The sequence below is a fragment of the Myripristis murdjan genome, chromosome 20 (assembly GCF_902150065.1).
Source record: "Myripristis murdjan chromosome 20, fMyrMur1.1, whole genome shotgun sequence".
NCBI classification, from domain to species: Eukaryota; Metazoa; Chordata; class Actinopteri; order Holocentriformes; family Holocentridae; genus Myripristis; species Myripristis murdjan.
The window spans coordinates 29,708,416-29,722,579 of NC_043999.1; the positions used below are offsets into that span (position 1 = coordinate 29,708,416).

The 14,164-nt window shown below is 41.1% G+C and overlaps 1 protein-coding gene across 2 annotated transcripts in view; it reads right to left on the reverse strand.

Annotated features, from left to right (window-relative positions):
* prkdc (protein kinase, DNA-activated, catalytic subunit) overlaps positions 1 to 14,164 on the reverse strand; it is a 422,427-nt gene that overhangs the window by 404,813 nt on the left and 3,450 nt on the right. For both annotated transcript variants that reach the window (XM_030079770.1, XM_030079769.1), the window contains exons 2-3: positions 6,972 to 7,048; positions 6,789 to 6,893 (exon numbers count right to left, since the gene is read on the reverse strand). In XM_030079770.1, the coding sequence (XP_029935630.1) occupies positions 6,789 to 6,893; positions 6,972 to 7,048 (182 nt within the window). The remainder of the gene's footprint in view (positions 1 to 6,788; positions 6,894 to 6,971; positions 7,049 to 14,164) is intronic.

The following is a 14,164-nucleotide window of genomic DNA, read 5'->3' on the forward strand; positions in this document are numbered from 1 at the left end:
TGTCATTGTAGAAATTGTGACCTCTAGGATAATCACAGCCTCATTAAAGTTTACGACCACAAACAAGAGGCTGAGGGCATTCAGAGGATGCCTGGTTTTCCAGGTAAAACAGAGTGCTTGCCATCCAACCACCAAAAAAATCCAATTCTTACAGAAATCTCCAAACATTCTGATACCAAATCAAAGCAAGAATTTACTATGGTGTTCCTCAAGATCTTGATGTCCTAATGTGGTATTTTGGTGGGTATTTTTTTTTTTACCATTTTCATTAGGGTTCCAAGCCAGAATGGGCTGGAGCCATGCTTTGCAAGCGCAGCGGGTTCCCAGTACCAGCGGTGCTGGGAACCATATTGGAGTCACTTGGATTTTTTTTTTAATTTCTTTAAAATTTGACATATTTTTTTATTGTTATTATTCCATCAGTAAAACTAGTACTGGAGCCTAGACATGACAGTTATGTAAACTAAACTTCAGGGGCTGGTACAAGAGGTGGCATGTACCTCAGGCGAAAAAAAAATGGCACGTGTCGACCTATAGGGGGCGCTATTCTAAGGGTCAACGCGTTTGGACCTATAAACTCCCCAACTGTAAGTCACACATTCAAATGCTTTATCTCCTCCACGTTCAGCGGCTCAAGACAAATCTCGTGATATAGGCCATGCCCATTTCACAAAATCGCAAAATTCATGTGACCAAGAGTTTTTAACTCCTCCTAGGCCGTAACCGATCGCCACGAAAGTTGGCATACAGAATCTATGGACGCTCAAACCAAAATGTCAAAAGAATTTGATCTGACAAAAATGCCAAAGTTTCAAATTTTTAACTTCCTCCCTGAAACGTATCTAAACAGGAAGTGTGTGTATCTCCAGAACCATAAGTCCGGATTAACACAAAACTTGACTCCCTCTGTTCCCCAACCTCCCCTGAGGGTCCCTGCAAAATTTGGAGCCAATTGGCCGCTAGGGGGCACCAAAACTAAAATTCACATTTCTCATAAACAATATGTCCGATTAACATGAAACCTGGAGTTAACGTTTCCTATGCCCTTCAGAATCTACACACTAAATTTTACACAAATTGACCACAAGATGGCACTTTTACACAAGAAAAACTTTTCTGTCATCGTTTTTAGCAACTTTGAAGCCTGTGGACCCGCCAGCAACCACCAGCCCAAATTATTTTTTTATTGTGCAGCCCAAACCATAAGAGAAATTTTACACCCAGGTTCAGACTGGTGCAAGAATTTCACTAATTAAAATTAGTCACATCCACCAACAGTTGGTGCTATAATCAAGGTCAATGCGTCTTGGCCAATAACTCCCATATATAAATGTGGCACATAATGGCCGATTTACGCCAACTTTGGTGGACAGCCTATAGAGTTTAGCGAAAACGACTCCTCCAAGTTTCATGTTAATCGGACATGTTGTTTTGGAGAAAATAGCCAATTTTAGTTTGAGCATCCCTTACCCAGCCGATTGCAGCAAATTTTGTAGGCTCCCTCAATGACACTGGGGAACAAAGGACAAAGTTTGTGTCAATCGGACTTACACTTACAGAGATATAGCACACGTCCTTTTTTGTTGAATTTGGGGGAAAAAGTTTAAAATTTTAACTTAACTTCAGTTTTGTTCAAAATTCTTTTAAGAACTTTTGATTTGAGGGTCCATAAATAATATTGCCACATTTCGTGAGATCGGACTTACGGCCTAGGAGAAGCTCAAAAATTGGATTGCCCAAATTTCGCGATTTTGCAAAAAAAAAAAAATACAGGCGGAAATGGGCATGCCCTATATCACAAGATTCGTGTAAGCCCACAGAATGTGTGGATATAAGGTATTTGAATATGTGACTTACAGCTTGGGAGTAATTGCGCCCCCTACTAATATCTTCAATCAGGTACTGGCAATACCTACAAGCAGGTATTAGCGGGGGGCCTATAATACCCCCTGCGCAAGTCGGACCTGGCGTCACGTGGAGTCCACGCAAGTCGGACCCACTGGCCCACCCATTCCAGGCACGTCTCTCAGGTCCAGAGCAAGCAACGAGGGAGACTTACCCAGCTCAGATGATATCACTCTGCTGACTCTCCTCCAGGTCCAGTGTCAGACCATGGAAAATACTTCGCCACAGCTTATCTCTTGGTGATGACAACTTTTTAGACTTAAAGTATGAAGAACCAAGGAGTTAACTGTTAATTTCAGCCACATGATAGAGGCTGCAAAGGAATGTATCATTCACTACGTCACTCACATTCAAAAGCGGACACTCTAAAAATCACAAAAATATGTATTAGGATTACCAATAAAATTTGATGTGAACACTGAGGCTATTGAGAAAAGTGGGCAATAGAGAATTCACCTTTACAGAAGCTTAATTTTTTTTCAAGATTTTATCAATCTTTTATTAAGTCTTTTGTTTTGTTTTTTTAATCTATTGGTTTCCCAGGCTTTTGGTTTATTGTTCAAGCCTGTCCTAAAATCACAGGTGTCAAACAGAGAGATCCTCCATAAGGCTCAAAGCATTTCAGCTTCTTATTCTCTCATTCTTATTCTTCTTATTCTTTTAAGTGAATTTCCACTGTTGCCATCAAAACATTGGTATATTATACCTGACTGTTGCTCAAAATCATTCATTTCCTCTTTCCTCAGATTGCTGTATGGTAATGAGGTTCTTTTTTATCTCTCTTTACAAACTTTTATATTCTTACAAGACTGTTATCAGTTTAAGACTTTATCCTTGTCTTCAACTGATAATTGTTCAGTTTTTATTAAGTCTATTCATTTATCAGCCTGCTTAACACTAGCATTTATTTTAGACTTTATTTCATACTTTAGTTCTTATGCACAGTTTATTGCTGTCTTATGTCACTGTGTTTTATTTATGTATTTCATGTACATGCCGCTCTATACAAATTAACCCTAGCTGGATTAATAAAGTTGTTTGAACTATGTTAAGTCTATGCTCTAACATCAGGTAACCCACCAAAAACTTGGTCAGAAGCCACCATCTCAGTTATACATCAGGAGGGCAAAGATCCAACTTCATGTGAGAGATACAGACCAGTAAGCTTGCCTGTAATGACTTAAAAATATTAATAAATATACTGGCAAAGAAAATGTAGAGATGTATAACTAAATTAATTTAACAGGTCACACAGGTTTCATTCTTGGATGAGAAGGTGCAAATATTAGGAGAACACTAAATCTTACAACATACACTAAAAACAATCCCTAGCCTACTATGTTGCTCAGTCTATATGCACAAAAGGTATTTGACCAGGTAAAATGGAGTTTCCTATATTTCCTATACATTGGCAGTCTTTGGATTTCATTCAACTTTTATAAACTGGGTGATAGTGTACAAAAACCCAAAACCACAGATTAGAGGCAATGATCAGATTTTTTCTACCTCAAAAGAGTAGTCAGACAAGGAGACTGTCTGAGTCCATTATTATTTGCTGCAAGTCCTGAACCATTGGCCGCTTCAATAAGATAAAACAAAGACATAAAGAAAGTAAGGGACAAAGGAGGGGCGGGACACAAAATGTCTTTGTTTGAAGATAATATTTTAACATATTTAAGTGAACCATCCTCATCTATACGAGCCCTGCTGAATAACCTGAATGAGAAATATCGTGTTATCGGACTAATGAAGCTCAATCAATGGCTATGGCACGCTCAGGGGATGTAAAGCGGAAATAAAGAAAAAAGTTAATTTTAAATGGACTAACAAGGGATTCAGTTACCTGGATATTATTGTTACTCCTAAAACATCACAATTATTTGTGGCAAACTATAAGAAACTGACAAGTGAGATAAAGAAGAATTTGGTTAGGTGGGAGATTTTACCTCTAATTCTGATGGGGAGAATAGAAACTGTAAGAATGAATATTGCCAAGATTGTTGTTTTTGTTCTAGTCATTACCTATTGTGATTTCTAATTCAACAGCTAAAATATTCAACAAAATCATATCAAAATTCCTATGGCAACAGATAATCAAATGAAAGAGACCTCTCAGCTAAGAAGAGAAGGGAGGGTTGAATTTGCCAAATTTACAAAGTGATTACTGGGCAGCACAACTTAGAGCTTTAATTATGTGGATAACAAAAGAGACAGTTACAATTAGTGCTGGGCGGTATACCGGTTCATACCGAATACCGGTGTTATTTTTTTTTTTTTATGATATGAATTTTTCAGATACCCCAATACCGGTGTGTGTGTGTGCGTGTGTGTACGTGGCACACATAAAGTTGGGAACAGCACGCGGAACATAGCGCTGCGGGACAACGTTTGTGCAGTTGCACTAAGCAGTGGGGACTCAGAAAATGAAGCTGAAAAACTTTTACCAAAAAGAGGAGCTGTGTCGGCTGTTTGTAAGTTCTTCGGCTTCAAAAAATCCGTCTGGCAAAGGCAAAGAAACTCTCCAGGCTATAGCAGCGCACTGACATAGATTGTGTAACAAAGCGAAGAGTTGCCACTCCACTCTATTTTCACTGGCTAACAGCAGCACACTGGCTTAGCTTGTCTAGTGGTGCAAAGTGGTCACTTCTAGGGATGGCGAAAATGGAAAATTTTCTTGGTCGACCACCGGGCCTCATTAATCGGTTTATTTCGGTTAACCGAGAATATTATTTTACTGTCTGTAAACCATAAAAGAATAACCGCAACAAATAGAAGCTAGCAGCGCTAGCACCTGCGCCATTGTCTTGCCCCGGACGCATACCACTACGTCCGCGACAAACATAAGCTTGGCTCGTTTCTCCTGTAGATATCTATAATATCTATAATATAATTATAATATACTATAATATAATTATTATCGATATCTATGGTTTCTCTGGTCTGTCTCTACCAAGCTGAGCTCTGTGCGTAATGACGTCATCGAAACCCGGCAGAGCGTCCCGTCGCCATGTTTACCGTATTAAACTGTATGTAAGCGCAAGAGCAACTTCTCCGCCTTCAGGAACAGTTGGAATTTTTCGATCGATAAAATCTTATGGTAATTACGGTATTTACAATCTGACATGCGCATTTGTGTCGGCGAGGACACGTTCGGACTAGAGTGCCTGTAGAGAGAGAGAGTGGCGACAACTCCGTTCACTCCAACGGTTCCGTTTTTTCACAGCAATGGCGGCGTAAGGAGACCTTCTCTCTACAGGCACTCTAGTTCGGGCTTAAAGGGTTTTTAACCGACAAGATTATTCGGTTAAAGTTCAAACGGTCAACAACCGGTCAAAAGGCCACCGGTTAGCATCCCTAGTCACTTCGGCTTATTTTTCAATCTATGTTATCACATGCATACTACTGCTCATTCATTGGTAGCTGATGGTAGCTAATTTGATAAGTAATTTATGTTTTGAATAATAATAATTTAACATATTGTTAAATCAGTCAAATCAGTCTGCACATTAATGCAAGTGGCCTTAAATTTGCATAATAAAAAGGTTCTGTATTTTGACTACAAATGTCATGCATTCTGATTCCTTCACTTCATTAGAATCATGAGTGCCCCTCTTTGCATCATTTTGTGTTTCCATGTAAACCTGTATTAATACTAGGGTGGACAACTTGGACATTAATGTCCAGTATTGATTCCTCATGACATTAAAATAGGTCATTCTAAGTTAATTTACTGCAGTAACTCTTCTCTAAATCATTAGAAAATGTGGTTAACACCCAGTCGTGCATGAAAAAAGAAAATACCGTCATATACCGTGAAACTGATATAATTTTGAAAAATACCATGATATACATTTTTGGTCATACCGCCCAGCACTAGTTACAATATGGGTGGGACTGGAGGTGAACTGTCAAAATGTACCCTTCCATACTTGACTGAAACCACATACAGAAAACTCAGGATTGGTAATGTCTGGATCAAGGGAGCGATGGAAATATCGTCAGGTAGATAAGAAATAAAATTTTTCTCAAACTCCATTTGTAGAGCCACCAAAGATTTTTTTTTTCCAACAAACCCAGAATTTTTACCATCTATGATGGACTCAGGATAAACAAAGGGGTAAACAAAGGGATATTATATACTGTGCCCAAAGGACAAATTATGAATCCTGTGATGATAATATGGATTTCAAAGAAAAATGATAGTTGAAAAAACAAAAATTATAATGACAGATGAAAAATGGGAGGAAACATTTAAAGTGGGACATAAATTAACTAATAGAGCAACATAAAAGGGATTGGATTGGAAGGCGAAAATGCAATATTTTAACACTACATCTATCACCTCAAAATACAGAAATACATCTGAATTATGTTGGAGAGTGTGTGGGTTGGTGGGGGACTTCACACATCTTGGATTTCTGGGAGGATATTTAAAAGGAGATTAAACAGATTTTGGGTATTAATTTTTCTTTAGATCCAGCACTTCTCATACTGGGCATACTCCCTAATAATATAATGGAGAGAAATTAATTTATTGAGAATTCTGCTTTTAATAGCAAAAAAGATGATAACTTCCTGGTTGAGGCCAGCATGGCTAATAAGAGTATGCAAACAGAACTCAATACATATGGCTCTTATTTAAAGAGTCTTTCTTAAAGTTTCGATACTTGATTAAGTATTCAATCGTTTCTGACAACGGAGTATCGCGGTGCTTTTCTAGTATCGATACACCGTGCAACACTACTGTGTTTAATAGAAATAATAAAATTGCAGATCATTTGTTTACATATTATGATTATGAACAGACTCAAGTTTGAGCTCATTTTAAGTGGAGACATCTTTCGAGAGACATGTTAGAGAAATGGTTCTATTAGAGAACTTACCCTTATATCAATGGCATAAGTCCTCTCCCAGCCTTTAACTCTTGTTCGTATCTTCTCCAAGAACTTTTCCAGGAAACATATGATCTCAACCCTGGTGTCCCGGAGCTGGAAAAAAGAGCAATTTCTGGTACCAAAAGAACATTTGTTTATTTGGGTATTTACCAGATGTTCTCAGATACCTACCTCTTCTGAAGCAAGGGATTTTCTGAGGAAGCTGAGCAGTCCAAATTCTTTTGAAAACAATAAGGATGTCTTTAAAGCTTTAAGACAAGGATGAAGAACAGTTAGAAATCTAAATAAATGTACAGACCTTATAAAACATTCATGTGATTTGTCATACCTTCCTGGAGCTCAGTAATAACAGTTACTAACTTGGTTCTCTTGTTGTGCCAGCCCCCGGTACTGGAATTCAGTCAAAGTGGCAATATTATAATATTTACAATATTAATGTAAATGAAGAGTATGTCTCAGACCCTTACCTATTATTTCTTACCTAGGACTGTTAAATTATTATTTTTAATCATGTTAATTACACGGTAGTCATGGATTAATGATGATTAATCACATTTCCACATATTTAAAATGTAGGGTCAGAGTTACCTGCTCGCTAACCCCATCACTGTCATATAATGTATTTTGGAAACAATCAATGGCCATTAAGAAAATAACTTGGAGCTCAACCCACAGAAGACAGTGGAAATGGTGATGGACATCCGGAAGCCTCCTGTCATCATCCATCACTGTGTGGTTTGCCTCAGCATCCGCCCTTGCTAAAGGGAGACTGCAGCGCATCATATGCACAGCAGAGAGGCTGACAGCAGGAACAGAGAAGGGAAAATTGCTGCTGATCCCTCTCACCCTGGGAACCACCTCTTCAGCAGGCTCCCCTCAAGAAGGCAGTACTGTGCCTAAAACAGGGACCACTCGCCATCTTAATAGCTTTTTTCCAAAGGTTAGGCTAAGGTTAGTGCTGACTTCCAAGTCCTGTGTGTTTACTTGAGGCATTTGGCAAATAAAGTGTTTCTGATTCTGATACATGCATGCAAACTAATACAAATTTAAACAATGACATTTTTGACTTTTTGATTTGAGTAGAACTTTAATGGATTCTTGAATTGAAGAACAAAAAATATGAATGTTGAATAAAAGAAACATACCACCCCCCACCCCCAAATTTTTTTTTCTTAAGCTTCTCAAGCCTCTGGTTTCTGCTTTCCAGTCCTTCATGACTGATGCTGGATAAATGAATAGAAATAGGCTAGACCTACATTCTTGTATGACAACTGTATTTGAATGAAAACTGGCAAGCAGAAGGCAGAAGAAAAAGCCTCACAGTTGAGCTAGCTGGCACCATGATAGATAGCCTCTTAAATAGCTACTGTATAAACACATTGACTTATTTTTTCTAGTTAAACTTCAATACCATTGGTCAAATATATCTACCCAAGTCATATCATCAAAATTTAATTGACTGGATATCGTCCATGGGCTCAAATGTAGGCCAGGGCGTGTGGTTTCAGTAGTCCTGCTGCAGTGTGCAGGATTCTAGAAATGATCTGTGCATAGGATGGGGGAATACACAGTGCAGGGTAGAAATTCGACTGAATTTGCATCAAATATGGTTGTTCTAACCAGTATCATGCTGCAAGATATTTTTTAAACTACATTTAAGTTCCCTCTTATAGACTAACCTCCAATTTTGCAAATTTCCAGTTTATTCCTGTAAATTCCTGTTAATTCCCATATATTCCTATAAATTCCCATATATTACGGTCAATTCCCATATATTCTGGTTAATTACAATGGAAAATTTCCAACTTTAAAAATTCCCAGAATTTTGCAACCCTACTACCAAAAACATTTTTGACATGTAGATGATATTTTAAATTTGAGACAATGACAATGCCATGTAGTCCATATGACTAACCCTTCCTTCTAGAATTCCACAGAGAAGCTTCTTGCCATCCATCAGGCTACAGGATACACACATACACATACACACAAGGATACAAGGAAGTTTATTTGTCATTATACAACAGGTTGAATAATGAAATTAAAGTGTGGTTCCCTCTTGATTGATTAATTGATTGTATAGAAAATAAAATTATTAAACATGGAGGAGTGCAGATGGTGCATTTAGTAGTCTCACAGCCTGAGGGAAGAAGCTGCTCTGTAGTCTGGTGGTACGGCAGCGAATACTTCTGTATCTTTTGCCTGACGGCAGCAGGGTGAACAGGCTGTGGCTGGGGTGGGTGTTGTCTTTTAGGATCCTTTTGGCTCTGCGCAGGCACCTCACCTCCCCGATATCACTGATGCTTGGTAGATGGGTGCCAATGATGTTTTGGGCAGTTTTAATCACTCGTTGCAGAGTCTTCCTGTCCTGGGCCGTGCACATCCCATGCCAGTTTGTGATGTTTCCAGTCAGGATGCTTTCAATCGCTCCTTTGTAGAAGCTGACAAGAACTTGGCGTGGGAATTTTGCTTTCTTAAGTTTCCTTAAGAAATACAGCCGTTTCTGGGCTTTTTTAACCAGGGCAGAGATATGTGAAGTCCATGTTAGGTTCTCTGTTATGTTGATTCCCAGGAACTTAAAACTGCTCACTTGCTCCACCTCAGCTCCATTAATGTAGACAGGGTTGTGTGTCTTTGCCTCTTTTTTTCGAAAATCAACTATCAGCTCTTTGGTTTTGCTGACGTTGAGCAGAAGGTTGTTGTCTGTGCACCATTCTGCAAGATGGTTGATTTCCTCCCAATATGAGAACTCATCATTGTTGGAAATCCGGCCGATGATAGTGGTGTCATCCGCGAACTTCACAATAGAGTTCTCTCCATGTCGGGGGTTGCAGTGGTGGGTGTACAGCGTGAACAGGAGGGGGCTGAGCACACAGCCCTGGGGAGCTCCGGTGTTGAGCACTAGAGTGGAGGAGGAGAGACTGCTAATCCGAACTGACTGGGGTCTGTTTGTGAGGAAGTCCAGTATCCAGTTGCAGAGAGTGGTACTGATGCCCAGAGTGTTCAGTTTTCCAATCAGCTTCATGGGGGAGATTGTGTTGAAAGCTGAGCTGAAATCAACAAACAGCATTCTGATGTAGGTGCTGCTTTTCTCCAGGTGAGCGAAGACTGAATGGAGAGCAGTAGATATGGCATCCTCTGTGGATCTGTTGGTTCTGAATGCAAACTGCTGAGGGTCCAGACTGGCAGGGATGTTGTTCTTTATGTGCTGGAGAGCCAGTTTCTCAAAGCACTTCATCAGGATGGGGGTGAGTGCCACAGGGCGGTAGTCATTTAGATCAGACACTGCAGACTTTTTTGGCACAGGGATGATGGTGGCTGTCTTGAAGCAGGTGGGAACACTCTCCTGTGACAGCGATATGTTGAAAATGTCAGTAATGACATCTACTAGCTGGTTGGCACATGTTTTTAGTAAACGGCCAGGGATGTTGTCAGGCCCAGCAGCTTTACTCATATTCACTTTCAGCAGGACTTTCCTCACATCCACTGTGGATACTGACAGTGGCCGGTCCTCTGGAGGCGGAGTAGACTTTACAGCTGATTCCTTGTTGAGGAGGTCAAAGCGAGCATAGAATGTGTTTAGCTCGTCTGGTAACGTGGCCTCACAAATGATGGGAGCGCTCCTGGTTTTGTAGCCTGTCACATTTTTGACCGCCTGCCACAAGTCTTTGCTGTTGTTAGTGTTGAGGTCTCTCTCCAGTTTCTGCTGATGCCTTCGCTTTGCCTCCTTGATGCCAGCTTACACACACACACATATGTGTATATATGTATATATATATATATATACACATACATATATATATATATATACACTATATTACCAAAAGTATTCGCTCACCTGCCTTTACTCATACTATGAACTGAAGTGCCATCCCATTCCTAACCCATAGAGTTCAATATGATGTCGGTCCACCTTTTGCAGCTATTACAGCTTCAACTCTTCTGGGAAGACTGTCCACAAGGTTGAGGAGAGTGTTTATAGGAATTTTTGACCATTCTTCCAAAAGCGCATTGGTGAGGTCACACACTGATGTTGGTCGAGAAGGCCTGGCTCTCAGTCTCCGCTCTAATTCATCCCAAAGGTGTTCTATCGGGTTCAGGTCAGGACTCTGTGCAGGCCAGTCAAGTTCATCCACACCAGACTCTGTCATCCATGTCTTTATGGACCTTGCTTTGTGCACTGGTGCACAGTCATGTTGGAAGAGGAAGGGGCCCGCTCCAAACTGTTCCCACAAGGTTGGGAGCATGGAATTGTCCAAAATGTTTTGGTATCCTGAAGCATTCAAAGTTCCTTTCACTGGAACTAAGGGGCCAAGCCCAGCTCCTGAAAAACAACCCCACACCATAATTCCTCCTCCACCAAATTTCACAGTCGGCACAATGCAGTCTGAAATGTACCATTCTCCTGGCAACCTCCAAACCCAGACTCGTCCATCAGATTGCCAGATGGAAAAGCGTGATTCATCACTCCAGAGAACGCGTCTCCACTGCTCTAGAGGCCAGTGGCGGCGTGCTTTACACCATTGCATCCGACGCTTTGCATTGCACTTGGTGATGTGTGGCTTGGCTGCAGCTGCTCGGCCATGGAAACCCATTCCATGAAGCTCTCTGCGTACTGTACTTGGGCTAATCTGAAGGTCACATGAAGTTTGTAGCTCTGGAGCAATTGACTGTGCAGAAAGTCGGCGACCTCTTTGCACTATGCGCTTCAGCATCCGCTGACCCCTCTCCGTCACTTTACGTGGCCTACCACTTCGTGGCTGAGTTGCTGTTGTTCCCAAACGCTTCCATTTTGTTATAATAGAGCTGACAGTTGACTGTGGAATATTTAGGAGCGAGGAAATTTCACGACTGGATTTGTTGCACAGGTGGCATCCTATGACAGTTCCACGCTGGAATTCACTGAGCTCCTGAGAGCGGCCCATTCTTTCACAAATGTCTTGTTTCACAGTCTGCATGCCTGAGTGCTTGATTTTATACACCTGTGGCCAGGCCAAGTGATTAGGACACCTGATTCTGATCATTTGAATGGGTGAGCGAATACTTTTGGTAATATAGTGTATATATATATATATATATATATATATACACACTATATTACCAAAAGTAATATAGTGTATATAGCGAATACTTTTGGTAATATAGTGTGTATATATATATATATATATATATATATATATATATATATATATATATACACTATATTACCAAAAGTATTCGCTCACCCATTCAAATGATCAGAATCAGGTGTCCTAATCACTTGGCCTGGCCACAGGTGTATAAAATCAAGCACTCAGGCATGCAGACTGTGAAACAAGACATTTGTGAAAGAATGGGCCGCTCTCAGGAGCTCAGTGAATTCCAGCGTGGATCATAGGATGCCACCTGTGCAACAAATCCAGTCATGAAATTTCCTCGCTCCTAAATATTCCACAGTCAACTGTCAGCTCTATTATAACAAAATGGAAGCGTTTGGGAACAACAGCAACTCAGCCACGAAGTGGTAGGCCACGTAAAGTGACGGAGAGGGGTCAGCGGATGCTGAAGCGCATAGTGCAAAGAGGTCGCCGACTTTCTGCACAGTCAATTGCTACAGAGCTACAAACTTCATGTGACCTTCAGATTAGCCCAAGTACAGTACGCAGAGAGCTTCATGGAATGGGTTTCCATGGCCGAGCAGCTGCAGCCAAGCCACACATCACCAAGTGCAATGCAAAGCGTCGGATGCAATGGTGTAAAGCACGCCGCCACTGGCCTCTAGAGCAGTGGAGACGCGTTCTCTGGAGTGATGAATCACGCTTTTCCATCTGGCAATCTGATGGACAAGTCTGGGTTTGGAGGTTGCCAGGAGAACGGTACATTTCAGACTGCATTGTGCCGACTGTGAAATTTGGTGGAGGAGGAATTATGGTGTGGGGTTGTTTTTCAGAAGCTGGGCTTGGCCCCTTAGTTCCAGTGAAAGGAACTTTGAATGCTTCAGGATACCAAAACATTTTGGACAATTCCATGCTCCCAACCTTGTGGGAACAGTTTGGAGCGGGCCCCTTCCTCTTCCAACATGACTGTGCACCAGTGCACAAAGCAAGGTCCATAAAGACATGGATGACAGAGTCTGGCGTGGATGAACTTGACTGGCCTGCACAGAGTCCTGACCTGAACCCGATAGAACACCTTTGGGATGAATTAGAGCGGAGACTGAGAGCCAGGCCTTCTCGACCAACATCAGTGTGTGACCTCACCAATGCGCTTTTGGAAGAATGGTCAAAAATTCCTATAAACACTCTCCTCAACCTTGTGGACAGTCTTCCCAGAAGAGTTGAAGCTGTAATAGCTGCAAAAGGTGGACCGACATCATATTGAACTCTATGGGTTAGGAATGGGATGGCACTTCAGTTCATAGTATGAGTAAAGGCAGGTGAGCGAATACTTTTGGTAATATAGTGTATATATAGGGATTCCCCCAGAAAACTTGCTAAGCCTGGTGGTTGGGCCGCTAAGGGGAGGGGTTGACTCCAATAATTTAACAACATGTTAAATTATTATTATTATTTTAAAAATGTAAATTACTTATCAAACACACCTGTGATAACATAGATTGAAAAATAAGCCAGAGTGATACCTCTTCTCTGAATAGACAAGCTAAGCCAGTGTACTGCTGTTAGCCAGTGAAAATAGAGCAGAGTGGCGACTCTTCACTTTGTTACACAATCTATGTCAGTGCGCTGCGGTAGCTGGAAATCTTCTGTGCCTTTGCCAGACATACGTTCATATTCCACTCAAAAACGACATTTCATTCAACTTATGTAAAATCCTGCCATATTCCGCGTAGCAGCGCAACTTGGTGGGCGTTATCCGGGTAATTTCTGCCCTGACGACGTGCTAACATCCGTGCTAACTCGCACTGGCTCTGCCTCATCATCGAGCCGCGGCTCGGTCGGCTCGCCGGGGATGCACTCCCCTCAGCCTGGGGGTGAACGAGCGGGCTCATCGTCTCCTCCAGTGCTCCTCCGACTTCGGAAAAAGAAAGTGTTCATGTATCGACCATAAGATATCTCCATTGCGCTATCAACCATATCACCAGATGCGGTTAAAAGCTCTATATACCGTCTTTGGTATCACTGTTTCTGGTGCATGAAAAAACTATTTAAAATAAATAAACAAGCGACGCTTAGCCTGGCGGGGGGGGCAAGAAAAGCCTGGCGGCCCGCCAGACCTATTAAGCACTGGGGGAAACCCTGTATATGTGTATATATACATATATATATATGTGTGTGTGTGTGTGTGTGTGTACACACACACACATATATATATATATATATATATATATGTGTGTGTGTATATATATATGTGTGTGTGTGTGTGTG